At 38.7% G+C, this 21,803-nt stretch overlaps 1 protein-coding gene across 1 annotated transcript in view; it reads right to left on the bottom strand.

The window, feature by feature from the left end:
* SLC2A13 (solute carrier family 2 member 13) overlaps window positions 1–21,423 on the bottom strand; it is a 427,342-nt gene extending 405,919 nt beyond the window's left edge. The window contains exon 1 of the mRNA XM_079938390.1: window positions 20,729–21,423. Coding sequence (XP_079794516.1) covers window positions 20,729–21,278 — 550 coding nt within the window. The 5' untranslated portion in view covers window positions 21,279–21,423. The remainder of the gene's footprint in view (window positions 1–20,728) is intronic.
* Between the last annotated feature and the right edge of the window lie 380 nt (window positions 21,424–21,803).

The raw sequence follows: 21,803 nt of genomic DNA, 5'->3' as shown, positions 1-21,803 counted from the left end.
GATGAGCTCTCAGACACAAGTAGAGGGGCTGGCTTTGGCCAGGAGCAAGAACAGTGGAAGACAGAACCTCTGGACAGTGTAGGCAGTGACATCTGAAGAAACATGAAGGAGATGAGGGAGTTTGGGGATGGACACCATCATTCTTATTGTTTCTATTTTTCATAGTGATAAAGTAAGCAAGATTCTTTCCTGGGATTCATTAAAAAAAAAAAAGATTAAAAAAAATGTGCATGATACATCATGAGGTCTTGCTAATTTATGCAATGAGTTAAAAATTGGGAGAAGAAAATACAACCATGCAACTTTCATATGATTAGTCTTTATATTTTTGTCATCATTTCTTAAAAAGGTCATTCCACAAAATAAAGGTAAAATTTCATTTGTAAAAATATTCTATTGCTGGAGTCTTGTTATATATGCGTCTGTGTATTTTAAAACAAAAATCTGAAATCCACGTACAGTTATCATGACAAATATAAAGGAAATAGTAAAAAAATGAAATATAAAGTCCATTTTGTCATAGGTAAATTATATATACAATTTTATGCCTTCTTCCGAACTCTATGTCCAGCCATAACTTTTTAGATAACTGTAACCAGTGTATCCACACAACTAGGTTCTATTCTTTGGATTTATTTGTGGATTTATATGTATCTCAGGTCCGCGTTTTAACAGTAATGCAATGTTCCTCTTTATACCATGGTCTACATAATCATTTCCCAGTCACTAGGCACTTGGAGATTTCCCCACAAGTTTTTAAAAAATTGCATTGTATACATCTATAAATATCTTTATGCAAAATGAGTTATTTTATTTCTTTATATTGTAATCCCTAAAGCGAAATTTCCAGATCAAAGAATATCTGATCAAAGTGAACCCCAAGAGCATACACCTCACTGGATTAACTTCCACATTCCAAGTATTTACATTGGTATCTAAAATATATGAGTAATTCAAAATAGGTTTGTTCAATTCATGAACAAAAGAATTAATGCATGAAACATGACAAATATGCCTGGCTATTATCTAGAATATTCTCTAAAGAAAATTATCCCAATATATTTTAAAGCAGAAAAATCTCTTCCTAGGGTACAACACTGAGTGTTTTCTAATTTGCTAATTTACTAAGTACAATGTTATCTTAATTTTCACTTCTAATTTTTAACAAGGTTTAACACTTTCCCAAGAGTTTATTCACTAATTACATTTTCTCTTGCTGTGAATAGTCTACTTAATACGCTTTGAGCATAAATATATTTAGTTTTAGGTAAATAAATGTACCACAATATTTTTCCAATCTGTCATTTGCTTTTAAAACCTGATTGGAGGTTTTAAAAATTATAATATAAAGAACCATGTCACTGACACAGATAAAAGAAAATCACTCCATTCCTATTTTTTTTAATTTTGATGACATTTAACACTTCTTTTTATTGAGGTATAGTTGATTTACAATTATTATTTCAGGTGTACAACACAGTGATTCAAAATTTTTTTAGATTATACTCCATTTGGAGTTATTATGAAATATTGGCTATATTCCCTGTAATGTACAATATATCCTTGTAGCTTATTTATTTTATAGACAGTGGTTTGAACCTCTTAATCCCCTCTTAATTAAGAATCCTCTTAATCCGATCTTGCCCCTCCCAGCTTCTCTCTCCCTATAGGTAACCACTAGTTTGATCTCTATATCTGTGAGTCTGTTTCTATTTTGTTATATTCACTTATTTTTTAGATTCTACCAATAAGTGATGACATACAGTATTTATCTTTGCCTGATTTATTTCACTAAGCATAATACCCTTCAGGTCCATACATGTTGTTGCAAATGGCAAAATTTCATTCTGTCTTATGGCTGAGTAGTATCCCATTGTACATATATACCACATCTTCTTTATCCACTCAGCTGTCAATGAACACTTAGAATATTTCCATATACTGGCTATTATAAATAATGCTGCTATGAACATTGAGGTACATGTATCTTTTCGAACTAGTGTTTTCATTTTCTTCAGATATACACCCAGGAGTGAAACTGCTGAATCATATGAAAGTTCTATTTTTAGTTTTTAAATGACTCTCCATACTGTTTTCCATAGTGACTGCGCCAATTTACATTGGCACCAACAGTATACAAGGGTTCCCTTTTCTCCACATCCTCGCCAACTTTTGTAATTTGTGGTCTTTTTGATGATAGCCATCCTGACAGGTGTGGGTGATATCTCATTGTGGTTTTGATTTGCATTTCTCTGATGATTAGTGACGTTGAGCATCTTTCCGTGTGCCTGTTTGCCATCTGTATGTCGTCTTTGGAAAAAGGTCTATTCAGGTCTTCTGCCCATTTTTAATTGGGTTGTTTTTTTTTTTGATATTGAGTTGTAGGAGCTGTTTATGTATTTTGGAATACTAACCCCTTATCGGTCATATCATTTGCAAATAATTTCTCCCATTCAGTACATTGTCTTTTTGTTTTGTTGATGGTTTCCTTTGCTGTTCAAAAGATTTTAAGTTTAATTAGGTTTCATTACTTTACTTTTGCTTTTATTTCCTTTGCGTTAGGAGACAGATACAAAAAAACACTGGTATGATTCATGTCAAAGAGTGTTCTGCCTATATTTTCTTCTAGTTTTATGGTTTCTGGTCTTACATTTAGGCCTTTAATCCATTTCAAGTTTATTTTTGTACATGGTGTGCGAAAATGTTCTAATTTCATTCTTTTACATGTAGCTATCCAGTTTTCCCAACACCACTTATTGAAGAGATGGTCTTTTCTCAAGAGACTGTTTTCTTGCCTCCTTTGTCATAGATTAACTGAACACAAGTGTGTAGGTTTATTTCTTGGTTCTTTATTCTGTTCCATTGATCTACGTGCCTGTTTCTGTGCCAGTTCTGGACAGTTTTGATGACTGTAGCTTCGTAGTATAGTCTGAGCTCAGGCAGCACAATACCTCCAGCTCTGTTTTTTTTCCTCAAGATTGCTTTGGGTATTCAGGGTCTTTTGTGTTTCCATACAAATTTTAAAATTATTTGTTCTAGTTCTGTGAAAAATGCCATTGGTATTTTGATAGGGATTGCAATGTATCTGTAGATATCCTTGGGTAGCACGGTCATTTTAACAATATTAATTCTTTTAAATACATTATATCTTTCCATCTGTTTGTGTCACCTTCAATTTCTTTCATCAGTGTCTTATAGTTTTCTGAGTATGCGTCTTTCACCTCCTTAGACTTCCTAGGTATTTTCTTTTTGATGTGATGCTAAATGGAATTGCTTTCTTAATTTCTCTTTCTGTTAGTTCATTATTAGTGTATAGAAAAGCAACAGATTTCTGTATAATCTTGTAGCCTTCAACTTTACTGAATTCGTTGATGAGCCATTACTAGTTTTTTGGTGGCATCTTTAGGACTTTCTTTGTATAGTAACATACCGTCTGCAAACAGTAATAGTTTTACTTCTTTTCCAATTTGGATTTCTTTTATTTCTTTCTTGTCCGACTGCTGTGGCTAGGACTTCCAATACTATATTGAATAAAAGTGGTGAGAGTAGGCATCCTTGTCTCATTCCTGATCTTAGAGGAAATGCTTTCAGCTTTTCACTGTTGAGTATGATGTTAGCTGTGGGTTTGTCATATATGGCCTTTATTATGTTGAAGTATGTTCCCTCTATACCCACTTTGTGGAGAGTTTTTATCATAAATGAATGTTGAATTTTGTCAAAAGCTTTTTCTGCATCTATTGAGATGATCAAATGATTTTTATTCTCCAATTTGTTAATGTTCCTATTTTTTTAAACTTATATTCTTAAACCAATATGGTATTAATGAGAATATGAGATCAAATTGCATTTACATTATTTTTCTTCACACTTTTTTTTTCTCAGTTGTTTTTAATATTTGTCTTTTCCCTATTATCTTATCTGACTCGTTCAATATGAAACTTTTACAAATAGTTGGATCTACTGCTGAAGTTTTTATTCTGTTCTGTTCACCTCTTTTCTGCTCTTAATAATATATTATTATACCACATAAAACATATATATTATATATTTTATACACACATATATGTATACATACATGTACTAACCTAGGAAATATCATTATAACTATACTTAGCTTTCACAATCAAAAACTGCATTTATCACATAGTGGAGAGGTAAGGCACACATTGGTTCTTGATCAGAAACCTGGATTTGAATCTCAGCACTGTCACTAACAGTACTAATCTACCTAACCTCTTTGCACTCCTTTAATTCACTCTTAAACTAAGGAAAGTACTAACCTTCTTGGTTAATGAGTAAATGCACATAAAAAACGTACACACATAGGCATAAAGAATGGGCTCTGTTTTAGGACCTACCATATTTTGACTTTTTACAATACCTCTATTAAGCTACCTTTAAGTAAGCATCATATCCCAAGCAACGAAGATTACGAATTTTCACAGATAAAGGGTATTCAAGGAAAAATGACAAACTGTTAGAATTCTATGTTCTTTGCAGTACTGGATGAATTTTAACTTAAAAAATCATTTAAAAAGGACAAACAAGTAGAGGAAGGAATAGTAAACTCTTAAAAATTCTAAATATTTTCCTAACATAGGAATGAATATAATGAAAGATTTTATAAGAATTTTTATAATGAAAGAATTTATAAGAATTATAAGATTTTATAAGAATACAATGAAAGATTTTGTAAGATTTTATAAGAATTTTATAAGAAACAAGCTTGCTTTCAAGAGACATGACCAAGAACTTGAATAGTTTTTGGCTTTGTGTGTTTTTTGTACGTTTTCCGGCCTCACCAACTTAACTGCCAGGTGGGCAGGAGGGGCCCTGCATGGCTTCCGAGATAGTCCAGATACACATACTATCCTATCTACAAAATCACGGAGGGCCACATTACACTGACTATACTTATGCTCCCAAAAATAGTAGAGAGAGGAGTTCTAGAAGTCATTTTCTTTACGATTTTATAGTAAACATTAGAATTAGGTAGACACAGCAGTACTGCTTCAAATTTTATGTTGATGTTAATTTCTAATAATGACTATATTTCAAGAATCTTTGAAATCTACTGTTAGACATAGTTGCAACTTATTTTCAGTCACTGTATTTTTCTTTCAAAACTACAAGCAGTTGCTAAGCAAACATTAAATGGTTAATGTTTAGTCCTTATAAAAACTATGCACAGGATTTTCGTTTCCAATTTTCTTGCTATATTGTACACAATGAGTTCCTGACATGGAGTTATAAACTAGGCCCAAAAACATGATAATGAAGTTTTATATGAAAGTTTCTATTATTAAAATTTTTTATTCCAAAACTATTATTTTTCAAGTTTTACTAACACTATTCATTCTTTGCCTCTAAAAAGGCAGATATATCTTTTCCACTGAGAACTGAACTATTTTGCCTGTAAGCAGGCATACAAAATACTACATTACAAGATAGAGCTAATATCACAGCTCCAACTGGTTCCTTACTACTAGCTCTAACAAACAGGTTCACGTTTTTACTTTCTTATTCAACCCCTCCACCTAGCCAAGAAAAGCTGCCTACTTTCCTCAATGCTTTACATTTATCACTGCCCCCTTCCCCCACCAGAAATGTACCCTTCTCTCAAATAACTAATTTTTGTAACTTTCTTCAAGATCCAGTTCAAAACTTCATCTGTCTTGCTGGAAAATAAATTTTACATAATATAACTGAACACTTGAAAGAAAGAATACTGCCCCGCTTTTAAACTACTCATTCTTTCAAGTTTGACTGTTCGATTTATATTATGGAATTTTTACTCATCTGTTACTAGTTATGATAAACATAAAAATCTAAGGATAATTTAATTCCATTGATTGCAAAAGGTGTTAAAGCAATGATCAAGAACTACCATTTATTGATAGCCAGATAGTTTTACATGAATTAGCTTATTTAATTTCTACAACAATGCTATTTTCTAAGCGCTATCATAACACTCATTTTACAGACATGGAAATTGAGGCACACAGTGGTAAATGCCCAAGGTTACACATCTTATGTGTGAATGTTTAACAAACACTGATGCTTTACTTTGCCAGGCACTTTAAAAGCACTTTTATAAATATGAACTCATTTAATCCTCTTAACTACCCTAGGAGGAAGGTCTTATCGCCATTCTACAGATGAGGAAACTGAAGCACAAGACTTGACATAATCACCCAGGTAGTAAGTGGCCAGCCAGGGTGTGAGCCCAGGCAGTGTGAATCCAGAGGGCTCAAGCTTCACCACCAGTTAGTCCCATTTCTGAATTAACAGTGCAGCAATTAAGTATGTACCTGAGCCTTCTAGTGTTCAACTACAGCAATGTTCTTTTGGGTATTACTTTTATGTACTCATTAGTTTGCTACATATTTAAGAGCTTAATATATAAACAGTGTGTAACTCAGCGCAGTAAAAGACACAAATACTATTAATACCTAATTACCTAACCCCATGAGTTTCTGTTCTACCAGGGGAGATGAGTCACAGCCAAAAAGATATATATATTATAAGGAATAACGCAGTTAAAGGCCATGAGTTGCTTCAGAGAAAGTGCCAATGTTTAGCAGAAGCCAACTGAGAAAGCTTTCACGATAAAGCTGAACCTGGAAGGATGAGTAAACAACCTATAGATACTTCTATTGTAGGATTAAGAACCTGTTACTGTGCTCTCATGTTTGTCTCTCCCCAACTAGACAGGTCTCTGAAGAACAGGGACTAGTTTTATCTTTCTCTCTCCAACACCCAACAAAGTCATCACTCAGTAAATAGCTTTGGGACAAGGGGTAGAGAGAATGTTATGGAAAAGCTCATTCTAAACAGAGAGAACAGGAACTTAAAGGGAAAAGCAGCAGTTTTTAATTTTAGTTGCTGTATCATAGGCAATACCTCTGTGCTGTCCAACTCCAGGAGGCCCCACTTTCACCATATCCCATGTGAATATACCCCCTCAAGGGTGAATACAGTGTGCATGAGCCTCCTGGAGTTGTGTAACACAGCAGCTCTGATTATAGGCATCCCTGTTCACAAGCTCTGAGCAAAGGAAAGAGATGTTCTAACCTCTAAGCTTTGCTTTTCTCATTGTCATTCCTTGACATGCCGTGGCCATGTTCTTGAAAAACTCATTTAAAAATTTTATATTTTAAAATTAACTCTCACAATAATATATCATGGTAAAAAAACAGTTATGCTATTTTCAGGGAGAAGCGACAGAGTTACAAAACAGTTGAGCACGGACAGACTCTGAAGCCAGACCTCTTGGGAGCGATCTCTGGCTCCACCACTCAGGAGCTTTGTGACCATGAGAAAGTTACGTCATCTCTTTTCACCTAAATATCCTCTTCTTTAAAAGAAGATACAGGCATACCTCCAAGACGTTGCAGGTTCAGTTCCAGACCACCACAATGAAGCAAATATTGCAAAACAGCAAAGCAGTAGTAAGTCTAAAAACTCAATGTACTACTTTAAGTAAAAAACACTTTATTGCTAAAAATACTGACCATCATCTGAGCCTCCAACAAGTCGTAATCTTTTGCAATGGTAACAGAGATCACTGATCACAAATCATCATAACAAATATAATAAAAATTTTAAAGTTTGAAATATTGCAACAATTACCAAAATGTGACACAGGGACATGAAGTGAGCAAATGCTCTTGGAGAAATGGTGCTGACAGACTTGCTCAATGCAGGATTGCCACAAAATTTCAATTTGTAAAAAGCACGATTATCTGTGAGGCACAAAAAAATGAGGTATGCCTGTAATAGCATTACCTCACTGGGTTATTATGAAAATTATGGGAATATAAGCAAAATGTTTAGAAGACTGTCTGGCACAGAGTAAGCATTGAATAAATGTTAGGTATCACTTCCAGGGCGCTGGTCACTAAATCGATTGCCAATTCACATTCTGCCTTGAAGCGACTAGGGAGACTCCCCCTGGCACAGAGCAGGGAGATGCTGAAATCAGTACAGAAGGATGCTGGTGCCACCATGATGCCACTGTGCACTGTGGCACTGGGTACCCCATCACACCGCTCAGCCTTGTTGTGAAATGAGGCTTCTGCTGTGTGGCTTTTAAAACATATGCCAGACCACATCATTCCAAACAATGGTGCTAATATTTAATAAAAGGCCTAAATATGAAGCATGCAGTACTCTCTCCCAACTTGAGTCTAGAAGTATCTGTAAAACTTGGCTATTTTCTTCTCTATACATCCAAGGAAGTTAAAGTTTAAATACAGAAAATGTTTTGGGGTTTTCTTCTGAGTACATATTTTCTCCAGACAATGAAAGTTTTCTCTACAGAAGTGTTGCTTACTCTTTACTCTGAAGGTCAAAGGAAAGAGAAAGGTAAGAAAATGAAAAGAGTTATAGACAGGAAGGATGGGAAGGATGTATAAAGGAACGAAGTTCAATCAGGAAGAAAAAAGAAAAATAGCTTTATGTGCTTTTGAGTAAAAATGGCAAAGACTGCTTGCTATTTGAGATCTACCAGCAGGTTCTACATCATTAGAGGTGTTAAAGCCAAAGACATTAGTGTGAATCAGTCAACTCAGACTGTGTTCTTACTCTGAGCTTAAGACACAGAAGAGAGAAGTATGGATGGATGAAAAAGAGAAATGTTTTATAGAGAAGTCACATGAACAACTTCATAGAACTCTCGTTAACACTTACGTCATCTCACTGACAACTCACTCGAGGAGCACAATGCAATACTACTAGGCAAACATAATTAGGTCATAACTCTCACTGTAAGTCTACAATGTCAATGCCACCAGATATAAAAGTGTGGAGGTAGCGGGGTGGGGCAGTGCACACAAACTGTTAACATGTATGAAACAAGGAAACAAAGTCAAAGAAGTCAAACAAGTTTTACTTTACATGTCAAATATTACCAGTAAAGAACAGAAATCCAATACAGAAATCCAGCTTTAAAAGAAGATAAAACTGTGCCACATCTTCTTTATCCATTCATCTGTCGATGGACACTTAGGTGGCACATAAATACAATGGAATATTACTCAGCCATAAAAAAGAAATGAAATTGAGTTATTTGTAGTGAGGTGGATGGACCTAGAGACTGTCATACAGAGTGAAGTCAGAAAGAAAAACAAATACCATATGCTAACATATATATATGGAATCTAAAAAAAAAAAATTGGTTCTGAAGAACTTAGGGGCAGGACAGGAATAAAGACGCAGACATAGAGAATGGACTTGAGGACACAGGGAGGGGTAAGGGTAAGCTGAGACGAAGTGAGAGAGTAGCATTGACATATACACTACCAAATGTAAAATAGGTAGCTAGTGGGAAGCAGCTGCATCACACAGGGAGATCAACTCAGTGCTCTGTGACCACCTAGAGGGGTGGGATAGGAGGGTGGGAGGGAGATGCATGACGGAGGGCATATGGGGATATATGTGTACATATAGCTGATTGTTATACAGCAGAAACTAACAGCATTGTAAAGCAACTATACTCCAATAAAGATGTTAAGAAAATAATTATTCAGATAACAAACAAAAAAAGATAAAACTGAAAGAAATTATGGGGGGTGGGGAAGGGAACAAACTTGGTCACAAAAAGAAAAAAATCAGCACTAGCTGATTAACTATTTAAAAATCTGTCTGATTCTATGAGTACCTTAAATGAAATTCTTTATTGATATTAATCTCAGTATTGAGATTGTATTGAGAAAGTATGACTTTCTCATCAGACAAGATTTTACATTTGCTTTGCATTAAAGGATAAAAATTCAAAGTGCTGTTTGAATAAAACTGATATATTTTTGAAAAATATTACTCAACAGGCCATAACATACCAATTAAAAGCTGCAATAAGCAGCTACAAACTGTGTTCCAATAGAGGAAGTACCGGAACAGAGGCCGACAGAGGAGAAACTGGTGTAAATCTAAGATTAATTCAGCAAACCCAGTGCTGTATAAATTAACAAGTCAATTCTCAGTAAACGTTTTGGATACTGGTAAATATCTGAATTTAGACCCTTTTTACTATGCCCCACACAGGTGCTAAATCACCACTTACAATGAGCAGTAAATGCCAACACTACGGAAAAAGGTCGACATTACATTGCGTGCTTTTTGGCTATGGACATGCTAACAATGATAACAGTATAGCATTCTTATACTCTGCCCTGTCACAACAACCTTGTGTGTGTGTTATGCATGAGAGACACAAGGTCCCAGACAAAAATCAAATGAAGCAAAACATGCAAATTCACACTCCTTCAATCCTTTTCTACCTAACCGCACCTAAAAACTTTGATTGTAGGTACAATATTGCTAAACACTTACAAAATGTAACTGTGTAAAGACATGAAAATAAGATTCTCTATAGAATATAATAAATTCTGAGTTTGCAAATTTGTGTCCTATTTGAAATTAGAGTCTTCAGGTTTAAAAAGCTTGGTGTCTGTCTACAAGAGACCCACTTCAGACCTAGAGACACATACAGACTGAAAGTAGGGGATGAAAAAGATATTCCATGCAAATGGAAACCAAAAGAAAGCTGGAGTAGCAATTCTCATATCAGACAAAATAGACTTTAAAATAAAGACTATTAGAAGAGACAAAGAAGGACACTACATAATGATCAAGGGATCGATCCAAGAAGAAGATATAACAATTGTAAATATTTATGCACCCGGCATAGGAGCACCTCAATACATAAGGCAAATACTAACAGCCATAAAAGGGGAAATCGACAGTAACACATTCATAGTACGGGACTTTTACACCCCACTTTCACCAATGGACAGATCATCCAAAATGAAAATAAATAAGGAAACACAAGCTTTAAATGATACATTAAACAAGATGGACTTAATTGATATTTATAGGACATTCCATCAAAAAACACCACAATACACATTTTTCTCAAGTGCTCATGGAACATTCTCCAGGACAGATCATACCTTGGGTCACAAATCAAGCCTTGGTAAATTTAAGAAAACTGAAATTGTATCAAGTATCTTTTCCGATCACAACGCCATGAGACTAGATATCAATTACAGGAAAAGATCTGTAAAAAATACCAACACATGGAGGCTAAACAATACACTACTTAATAATGAAGTGATCACTGAAGAAATCAAAGAGGAAATAAAAAAATACCTAGAAACAAAGGACAATGGAGACACAACGACCCAAAATCTATGGGATGCAGCAAAAGCAGTTCTAAGGGAGAAGTTTATAGCAATACAAGCCCACCTTAAGAAGCAGGAAACATCTCGAATAAACAACCTAACCTTGCCCTCAAGCAATTAGAGAAAGAAGAACAAAAAAACCCCAAAGTTAGCAGAAGGAAAGAAATCATAAAAATCAGATCAGAAATAAATGAAAAAGAAATGAAGGAAACGATAGCAAAGATCAATAGAACTAAAAGCTGGATCTTTGAGAAGATAAACAAAATAGATAAACCATTAGCCAGACTCATCAAGAAAAAAAGGGAGAAGACTCAAATCAATAGAATTAGAAATGAAAAAGAAGTAACAACTGACACTGCAGAAATAAAAAAGATCATGAGAGATTACTACAAGCAACTCTATACCAATAAAATGGACAATCTGGAAGAAACGGACAAATTCTTAGAAATGCACAACCTGTCAAGACTGAATCAGGAAAAAATAGAAAATATGAACAGACCAATCACAAGCACTGAAATTGAAACTGTGATTAAAAATCTTCCAACAAACAAAAACCCAGGACCAGATGGCTTCACAGGTGAATTCTATTAAACATTTAGAGAGGAGCTAACACCTATCCTTCTCAAACTCTTCCAAAATATAGCAGAGGGAGGAACATTCCCAAATTCCTTCTACGAGGCCACCATCACCTTGATACCAAAACCAGACAAGGATGTCACAAAGAAAGAAAACTACAGGCCAATATTACTGATGAACATAGATGCAAAAATCCTCAACAAAATACTAGCAAACAGAATCCAACAGCACATTAAAAGGATCATACACCATGATCAAGTGGGGTTTATTCCAGGAAAGCAAGGATTCTTCAATATACGCAAATCTATCAATGTGATACACCATATTAACATATTGAAGGAGAAAAACCATATGATCATCTCAATAGATGCAGAGAAAGCTTTTGACAAAATTCAACACCCATTTATGATAAAAACCCTGCAGAAAGTAGGCATAGAGGGCACTTTTCTCAACATAATAAAGGCCATATATGACAAGCCCACAGCCAACATCATCCTCAATGGTGAAAAACTGAAAGCATTTCCACTAAGATCAGGAAGAAGACAAGGTTGCCCACTCTCACCACTCTTATTCAACATAGTTTTGGAAGTTTTAGTCGCAGCAATCAGAGAAGAAAAGCAAATAAAAGGAATCCAAATTGGAAAAGAAGAAGTAAAGCTGTCACTGTTTGCAGATGACATGATACTATACATAGAGAATCCTAAAGATGCTACCAGAAAACTACTAGAGCTAATCAATGAATTTGGTAAAGTAGCAGGATACAAAATTAATGCACAGAAATCTCTTGCATTCCTATATACTAATGATGTAAAATCTGAAAGAGAAATCAAGAAACCACTCCCATTTACCACTGCAACAAAAAGAATAAAATATCTAGGAATAAACCTACCTAAGGAGACAAAAGACCTGTATGCAGAAAATTATAAGACACTGATGAAAGAAATTAAAGATGATACAAATAGATGGAGAGACATACCATGTTCTTGGATTGGATGAATCAACATTGTGAAAATGACTCTACTACCCAACGCAATCGATAGATTCAATGCAATCCCTATCAAACTACCACTGGCATTTTTCACAGAACTAGAACAAAAAATTTCACAATCTGTATGGAAACACAAAAGACCCCGAATAGCCAAAGCAATCTTGAGAACGAAAAACGGAGCTGGAGGAATCAGGCTCCCTGACTTCAGACTATACTACAAAGCTACAGTAATCAAGACAGTATGGTACTGGCACAAAAACAGAAAGATAGATCAATGGAACAGGATAGAAAGCCCAGAGATAAACCCACGCACATTTGGATACCTTATCTTTGATAAAGGTGGCAGGAATGTACAGTGTAGAAAGGACAGCCTCTTCAATAAGTGTTGCTGGGAAAACTGGACAGGTAAAGTATGAGATTAGATCACTCCCTAACACCATACACAAAAATAAGCTCAAAATGGATTAAAGACCTAAATGTAAGGCCAGAAACTATCAAACTCTTAGAGGAAAACATAGGCAGAACACTCTATGACATAAATCACAGCAAGGTCCTTTTTGACCCACCTCCTAGAGAAATGGAAATAAAAACAAAAATAAAGAAATGGGACCTAATGAAACTTCAAAGCTTTTGCACAGCAAAGGAAACCATAAAAAAGACCAAAAGACAACCCTCAGAATGGGAGAAAATATTTGCAAATGAAGCAACTGACAAAGAATTAATTTCCAAAATTTACAAGCAGCTCATGCAGCTCAATAACAAAAAAACAAACAACCCAATCCAAAAATGGGCAGAACACCTAAATAGACTTTTCTCCAAAGAAGATATACAGACTGCCAACAAACACATGAAAGAATGCTCAACATCATTAATCATTAGAGAAATGCAAATCAAAACTACAATGAGATATCATCTCACACCAGTCAGAATGGCCATCATCAAAAAATCTAGAAACAATAAATACTGGAGAGGGTGTGGAGAAAAGGGAACACTCTTGCACTGCTGGTGGGAATGTGAATTGATTCAGCCACTATGGAGAACAGTATGGAGGTTCCTTAAAAAACTATAAATAGGGCTTCCCTGGTGGCGCAGTTGTTGAGAGTCCGCCTGCCAATGCAGGGGACGTGGGTTCGTGCCCCGGTCCGGGAAGATCCCACATGCCGCGGAGCGGCTGGGCCCGCGAGCCGTGGCCGCTGAGGTTGCGCGTCCGGAGCCTGTGCTCCGCAACGGGAGAGACCACAACAGTGAGAGGCCCGCGTACCGTAAAAAAAAAAAAAAAAAAAAAACTACAAATAGAACTACCATATGACCCAGCAATCCCACTACTGGGCATACACCCTGAGAAAACCATAATTCAAAAAGAGTCATGTACCAAAATGTTCATTGCAGCTCTATTTACAATAGCCCAGAGATGGAAACAACCTAAGTGTCCATCATCGGATGAATGGATAAAGAAGATGTGGCACATATACACAATGGAATATTACTCAGCCATAAAAAGAGACGAAATTGAGCTATTTGTAATGAGGTGGATAGACCTAGAGTCTGTCATACTGAATCACAATTCTTAAGACCCCAAATAAACTATTTTCTTATTTGCAGCCTCCTGAATTTTTTTTTTTTTTTGCAGGGGGGGTTGACAAAAGGTTGAAGAAAGTAAGAGTTTAAAAGCAAAATGGTTTAAAGAAGAAGGAAAAAAAAAATTCAAGGGATGTTTAATCTGATCATATCATTTACAACTGAAATCTCCAAAGACTGTCCCCGCATAGGCAAGACCAAATAAACCCTATTCAGCCTAATCCACACCTCTCCCCGCAAAATATCATTCCAGTTTCATGGTTGACCCATCACCACCCTTCAGTCACTTTTTGCTTCATATACTGCTTTTACTTTTTGCTGCCTTTACTCTTGCTGTTAACTTAAATGCCCAATAATTCAAAGAGCAAAAGACTCCGAGGTTTTGTTTTTTTAATTCTGATTTCACACCAGTGACCTTGTCATTTAACTGCTGCACCTTGTTTTATTGCATACCTTGTTTCATTGAACTTTGAAGATACTGCATTTTTTACAGATTGAATGTCTGTGGCAACCCCGCAGAGAGCAGGTCTATTGGCACCATTTTTCCAGCAGCACTTGCTCACTTGCTCATGTCTCTGGGTCACATTTTAGTAATTTTCACAATATTTCAAGCTCTTTCATTATTCCTATAATTGTTATGGTGATCTGTGATCAGTGATCTTTGATGTTACTAATGTAATTATTTTGGGGCACCACAAACCGCAGTCATGTAAGATGGGAACTTAATCAAAAAATGTTGTTTGTTCTGACTGCTCCAGGAACCAACAGCTTCCCAGCCCCTCTCCCCCTGTCCTCAGGCCTCCCTATTTCCCTGAGAGGCAACAATATTTAAATTAAGCCAATTAATATCCCTACTTTTAACAGTCTCTAAGTGTTAAAGCGAAAAAAGTCACAGGTCTCTCACTTTAAATGAAAAGCTAGAAATGATTAAGCTCAATGAGGAAGGCATGTCTCAAGCCAAGACAGGCCACTAGCTAGGCCTCTTGCACCAGTAAGCCAAGTTGTGATGATGGCAAAGTTGAAGGAAATTACAAGTACTACTCCAGCGAATACACAAATGATAAGAAAGCAAAATAGCCCTGTTGCTAATACAGAGAAAGTTATAGTGGTCTGACAGAAGATCAAACCAGCTACGACATTTCCTTAAGCCAAAGCCTAGTCCAGAGCAAGGGCCTAATTCTCTTCAATTCTACGAAGGCTAAGAGAGGTGAGGAAGCTGCAAAAGAAAAGTCTAAAGCTAGCAGAGGTTGGTTCATGAGGTTTAAGGAAAGAACTCCATGCACAAAAGTACTGGGGAAGCAGCAAGAGCTGATGCTGAAGCTGCAGCAAGTTACCAAGAAGATCTAGTAAAGATAATTAATGAAGGTGGCTACAACTAAACAATAGATTTTCAACACAGACAAAACAGCCTTATATTGGAAGAAGATCCCTTCTAGGACTTCCATAGATAGAGAGAGGTCAATGCCTGGCTCCAATGCTCATTTACCATTATAAAAATCCCTGGGCCCTTAAGAATTAGGCTAAATCTACCCTGTCTGTGCTCTATGCATGGAACAAAGCCTGGATGGCAGCAAGTCTGTTTACAACACGGTTTACTGAATATTTGAAGCCCTCTATTGAGACCTACTGCTCAGAAGATTCCTTTCAAAATATTACTGCTCACTGACAATGCACCTGGTTACCCAAGAGTTCTGATGGAGATGTATGAGATTGATGTTGTTTTGATGCCTGCTAACACAATATCCACTCTGCAGCTCATGGATCAAGGAGTAATTTCGACTTTCAAGTCTTATTATTTAAGAAATACCTATGTAAGGCTATAGCTGCTATATATAGTGATTTTTCTGATGGATACGCGCAAAGTCAATTGAAAACCTTCTGAAGGATTCACCATTCCAGATGCCATTAAGAACATCAGTGATTCATAGTTAGAGGTCTATTTTGCAACATTAACAAGAGTTTGGAAGAAGTTGATTCTAATGATGACTCTGACTGAGGAGTTCAAAACTTCAGTGGAGGAAGTAACTGCAGATGTGGTAGAAACAGCAAGAGAACCAGAATTAGAAGTGGAGCCTGCAGATGTGACTGAATTGCTGCAATCTCATGATAAAACTTTCACGGATAAGGAGATGCTTCTTACGGATAAGCAAAGAAAGTGGTTTCTCAAAAAGAAATCTACTCCTGGTGAAGATGCTGTGAAGACTGTTGAAGTGGCAGCAACGGATTTAGAATACTATCAATACATAAAGTTAGTTGATAAATCAGTGGCAGTGTTTGAGAGGATTGATTCCAATTTTGAAAGAAGTTCTAACTATAGGTAAAATGCTATCCAAACAGCATCGCATGCTACAGAGAAATCATTTGTGAAAGAAAGTCAACTGATGCAACTGATGCAGCAAACTTCAGTGTTGTCTTATTTTAAGAGATTGCCACAGTCACCCAGGCTTCAGCAACCACCACCGTGATCAGTCAGTAGCCATCAATATGGAGGCAAGACCCTCCACCCGCAAAGATTACTAGCTGAAGACTCACACGATGATTAACAATTTTTAGCAGTGAAGTATTTTTAAATTAAGGTACGTACAATTTTTTTAGACATAATACTATTTGTACACAATAGACTACAGTATAGTGTAAATATAACTTTTTATGCACTGGGTGTTTGTGTAACTCACTTTATTGCAATAGTCACTTTATTTCGGTGGTGTAGAACCAAACCCACAGTATCTATGAGGTATGCATCCAGCAATAGGAGACCTGTTTCTAGAGCTAAAAGGATTAAATAAGATAACCTATATAAAGTAACAGCAGGGCTCCTAGTCTATACTAAAGCACTAACTAAATAATATTTCCTTTCATGGCTCTCTGTAAATCTGCTGAACTCCTACTCATCCTTCAAGCCCCATTTTAAATATCTGTTTCTACAAAACCTGCTTAATTATGTGTTCTATTTTCCTCCCCCCCAAAAATGCAATTGCCTATTATCCTGTGTTACCCACGGCACTTAGAGAAACCTCTATTGTATTTTAATTGCTTTTTTAAAATATTTATTTATTTATTTATTTTGGCTACATTGGGTCTTCGTGCTACACACGGGCTTTCTCTAGTTGCGGCGAGCGGGGGGCTACTCTTTGTTGCAGTGCACGGGCTTCTCATTGCGGTGGCTTCTCTTGTTGCGGAGCACGGGCTCTAGGCGCGTGGGTTTCAGTAGTTGCAGCACGCGGGCTCAGTAACTGTGGCTCGCAGGCTCTAGAGTGTAGGCTCAGTAGTTGTTGCGCACGGGCTTAGTTGCTCCGCGGCATGTGGGATCTTCCCGGACCAGGGCTAGAACCCATGCCCCCTGCATTGACAGGCAGATTCTTAACCACTGCGCCACCAGGGAAGTCCCTAATTGCTTGTTGCTGGCCTTTCTGTTCCATTAGAGTATGAACACCTACAGGGTGGGATTTTTATCTAATTACTGCCTACTCCGAAACTGACAGAATCAATAATGGAAGCTTAATTTGCATTTGTTAAACAAATAAATGATTTAATTAAACCATTACAAACTAAAACCCTTAGATGGCCTTTCAAATATTTCATAATACCCTTAAAAAAATAATGACAATCCTAACTTAGAGCGATACCCTATCAGCAATAGAATTTTTTAATGTTTCTGCTTACCATTCACTCATTTTATTCAACAAGTACAACCACTGCCTCCTACGGGCTGGGAGTATTGTACATTAGTGAACAAAACGAATAAAAAACCCTGTCCTCCCGGCCCTTATATTTACCACAGGTAAATCTGTGGAAGTAAGAAATTACCATTGCAAACTTGTCTGAAAAATATACCAGAAGACACATTTTGTTATTCTTCAACATTTACTAAATATCAAAAGAACAACAACAAAACTCCTGACCACACATAAAATTAAACTACTTAAAACAGCATGAAATAAACTCAGATTTAGTGTACTAAACAAGCAAAACTGATTTGTATCCTTAAAAACATGCTCATGTTAGGACCCATTTCCTTGTAGCTAAAAATATTTGTGACTCCTTTTTTGAATGGTTAGTAATCTTTGTGAGTTTTAAGGGTTTTATGTGTACAATTACATGCATCACATAGATCCTAATTTGAAAGGTGGTGATGTTTAATATGGCTTATTTGAAAACCTGTTTATGACCTTAAAACATTCTTCACTTTATAAGTGAGGAGGGCTTTTTACGAAACTTTGTATCAGGGCTTCCAGTCTAAGGGGTGCTCCCCCTGGAATGAGACAGGCCGTTAGTTAAAAAAATTTAACTAATTTTTTATCAGGATCATGTCTCAACTGGCTGCACTATCAGGCAAGCAGCCCACGTGCCACAGACACAGATGCAGTTCTTGCACACCAACCTTTCCAATCTAACCTCCGGCTTCATCCATTTGGCTGCATCCACCTGGTTCCCCAAGTATGGCCTATGGTTTCCTTTCTTTACTCATTCCCTGGCTTAGAAGGTCCTTTCCTTACTTCTACTGTCAAAATACTACTCATCAACATACCATTTCCATCTGGAAGAGCTTAGGCTTTCCTCTGTTGGGGGTAATGGTACCCTCTTTTAATTCATCAGCCCTCCCTGTGATCCTTTCTTATGGAGATTAGCAAGTTCTACCTTGCTTTAGTCCTGCCCTGCCACTCTTACTGAAATATAAATGCTCCTCACTGTTCTGCTCACAACATCTGGAAAGGGCCCTTACACACAACAGCAGGTTAATTTTCCTATCAGATAAAAAAGTAAACATAATACCCAAATATCCAATATGTGCCATAGCTAAACACTAGGAAACTTCATTTAGAGATCTCTGCAAAACAGTATTGAATTCCAAAATCACAAATAAGATTCAGTCTTACTGAACAAATCTTGCTACCTAAAATTACATTATTTCAGTGTCCGAAGAAACAAAAAAGGTAGTCTGATATCCCAGGCAGAGAATTCTGAGAAAATAATCCTGAAAGCACAGGTAGTTCCTGTACAGGGAGGTTTCATTTCAGCAGTACTTTTTGGTTATTTTGGACTTTAATGCACCAACTCAACATTTTACTGAGAGGCTTGTCCTGCTTCCCAATTAACAGTGAGATACACAAACAAAAAGGAAGTCAGTAATAACCGATTTTGGATATAAAAGTGCAGTGAGTTAGGTTTTAGGCCCATGGTTGCTACATGTGGAGTTGCATAAATGGGGCTCTCTCCCCCATAGAGCCTACAGAGAAGAGGCAAAAACCATAAAGGTCAAACAAGTGGTGAATGGACAGATCATCAAGAGCCCAAGATCTAAAGGGCTCTTTCATCAATCCCTAGCCATAGGGAAGAAATACTTTAACAGCACCCTAAAGGAAACAAAATAACTGAATTATGAAAGGCAACATTAAAAAAGCATCAGTGGCGCGTCTTAGAAAAACTACTAGCGAGATTTAAGTCTCAACCTACTTTGTCTCAAAAGTGTTTTCTAATAACACTAAGCACATTCCAAATAGCTTCCATCTGCCAAGAACTTACCAACTGCACCTCCCCTGCTCAGCAACCAGGGTGAAAAATCAATGCCAAGGAAATCTACATCCATTCATTTTGGAAGTAAATTGCGAACATCTACCTTGCTAGGCATTTAATCCACAGGGCGAGTAGTTCCTAAATGAATTTAGGAAGTGAACATGACCCAAGGGAAAGCAGGAGAGGCAAAACAAAGAGGAGAATGGGTGAATATAGATTTAAAGGGAAAAGTCAGAGAAACAGAAAAGGCAAGAATTCATTTGGGAAGAAAATGAAAAGCAAAGGGCAATACAAAAAGTAACAGCAAAAGAGGAGAAAAAATAATACTCCACCCTAAAGATAAATGACTAGAGAAGGAAAGTGAGGAGTAGCAAAAAATAGAGTCCAGATGACTTGATTAACTTTAAAAATTCTCTTACTGTGACTTTTAAGACTGATTGGGTTCGGAGTTTGGAATCCTAGGAAAGGAAACGGTCTAGCAATGGAGAAACAAGGTGAGACAATGCTGAAAAGTAAAGAGACCCTCCTTCCTAAGCTCTAGATAGGCATCAGGTAGGACTGGATCAAGGACAACGCTGGTGATACGCGGGGCTCCCGGAAGGGCTCAGAGAGACAACAATCACGCTGATTCACTTGTCTGTGGGAAATCGAAGATTCCTCGTGGGCTCCGGAGAGACTAGAGCGAACCCCCACCCCCACCCTAGGGGGAGCCTGCGAGGCCGGACTAACAAACAGATGGGCTCTCGGAGCAGAGCAAGAGACGCGCAGTATTCTCGGGAGCCGGCCAGATCCGACGGGGACCCCGAAGGGGCAAAAGGAACGCAGCGACCAGGGTCAAGGGCGGTGTCGCCAGGGGCCCCCGCGCGCCCTTCGCCAAGCCGGAACTCACCGATGCCGAGCCCTACAACCAGGCGGCCGGCGAGCAGCGTCTCCTTGTTGTTCGCCGCAGCCAGCACCGTGGAGCCGGCGGTGAAGAGGGCACTGGCCAGCAGGATGGCGGCGCGGCGGCCGAAGACGCCGTTGAGGGCCCCGCCAGCCAGCGCCGAGACTGCGGCCGCCCCCACCGTGCTGGACACGAGCAGCTCCTGCCACAGCGCGTCCAGGCTGAGCTGCCGCTTGAGCAGCAGCATGGCCCCCGACACCACCCCGGTGTCATAGCCGAACAGGAAGCCGCCCAGCGCGGAGAAGACTGCCACCACGTACACGAAGGCGGGGGTCTCGTCCTGCTGGAACTGCCTCCGCGCCGCGCGCTCCAGGTCCCCGACGCCGCCGCCGCCCGAGCCCTGCAGGCTGGCGCTGGACTCGGCGGCCGCCAGGAGGCTGCGCTCCCCAGCCGTGCTCGCCGCGTCCGGCTCCTGCTGCTTCCTGCGCCGCTCGCCCATGAGGCTGCTCAGGCTCCGCAGCGTGTACTCCACATTCTCGCTTGCCTTGCGGGACATAGGGCAGGGGCCCGGGGCTGCCCGGGGGGACGAGGCTCCGCGGGCCGGCGGTCTCGGAGGGCTAGACAGCCCGAGCGGGCACAAGGAACCGCTGCCGCCGCCTTCCTCCTCCCGGCTCCCGCTCCGACTGCCACGGCAGCAGCCGCCGCCGCCGCGGCCGCTCCGGGGAGAAAGTTGCTGCCCGCCGAGCCCCGGCGCTGCGGAGTTGGAGCCTGGCGGGTCTCACTCGAGACTCACGCCCCGCGCCTGCCGAGCTGGCGCTGCAGAGCGAGCGGGAGGTGGGGCCGCGGGTCACGTGCAGCCCTAGCCGGCAGGGCCTAGCCGGAGACGCTCCGCCCCCTCCCCGGGCGGGGCCAACCTGAGCCCGCCCCGATCCCTAAAACCCACCCCCAGGTCGATCGCGACCTCTGACCTAGGCTCCTTCTTACGTGGCTCTCGCATCCTTACAGCTTTAAGGCCCCTAGTTTGGGGGCCGCAACTGGGTAACAAGCCAATGTTTGAATGCCGGGTACTAGGCTTTCAGAC

This window comes from Stenella coeruleoalba (assembly GCF_951394435.1).
Source record: "Stenella coeruleoalba genome assembly, chromosome: 11".
NCBI classification, from domain to species: domain Eukaryota; kingdom Metazoa; phylum Chordata; class Mammalia; order Artiodactyla; family Delphinidae; genus Stenella; species Stenella coeruleoalba.
The sequence above is the reverse complement of the archived record's forward strand: the minus strand, read 5'-3'. Positions and strand labels throughout refer to the sequence as shown.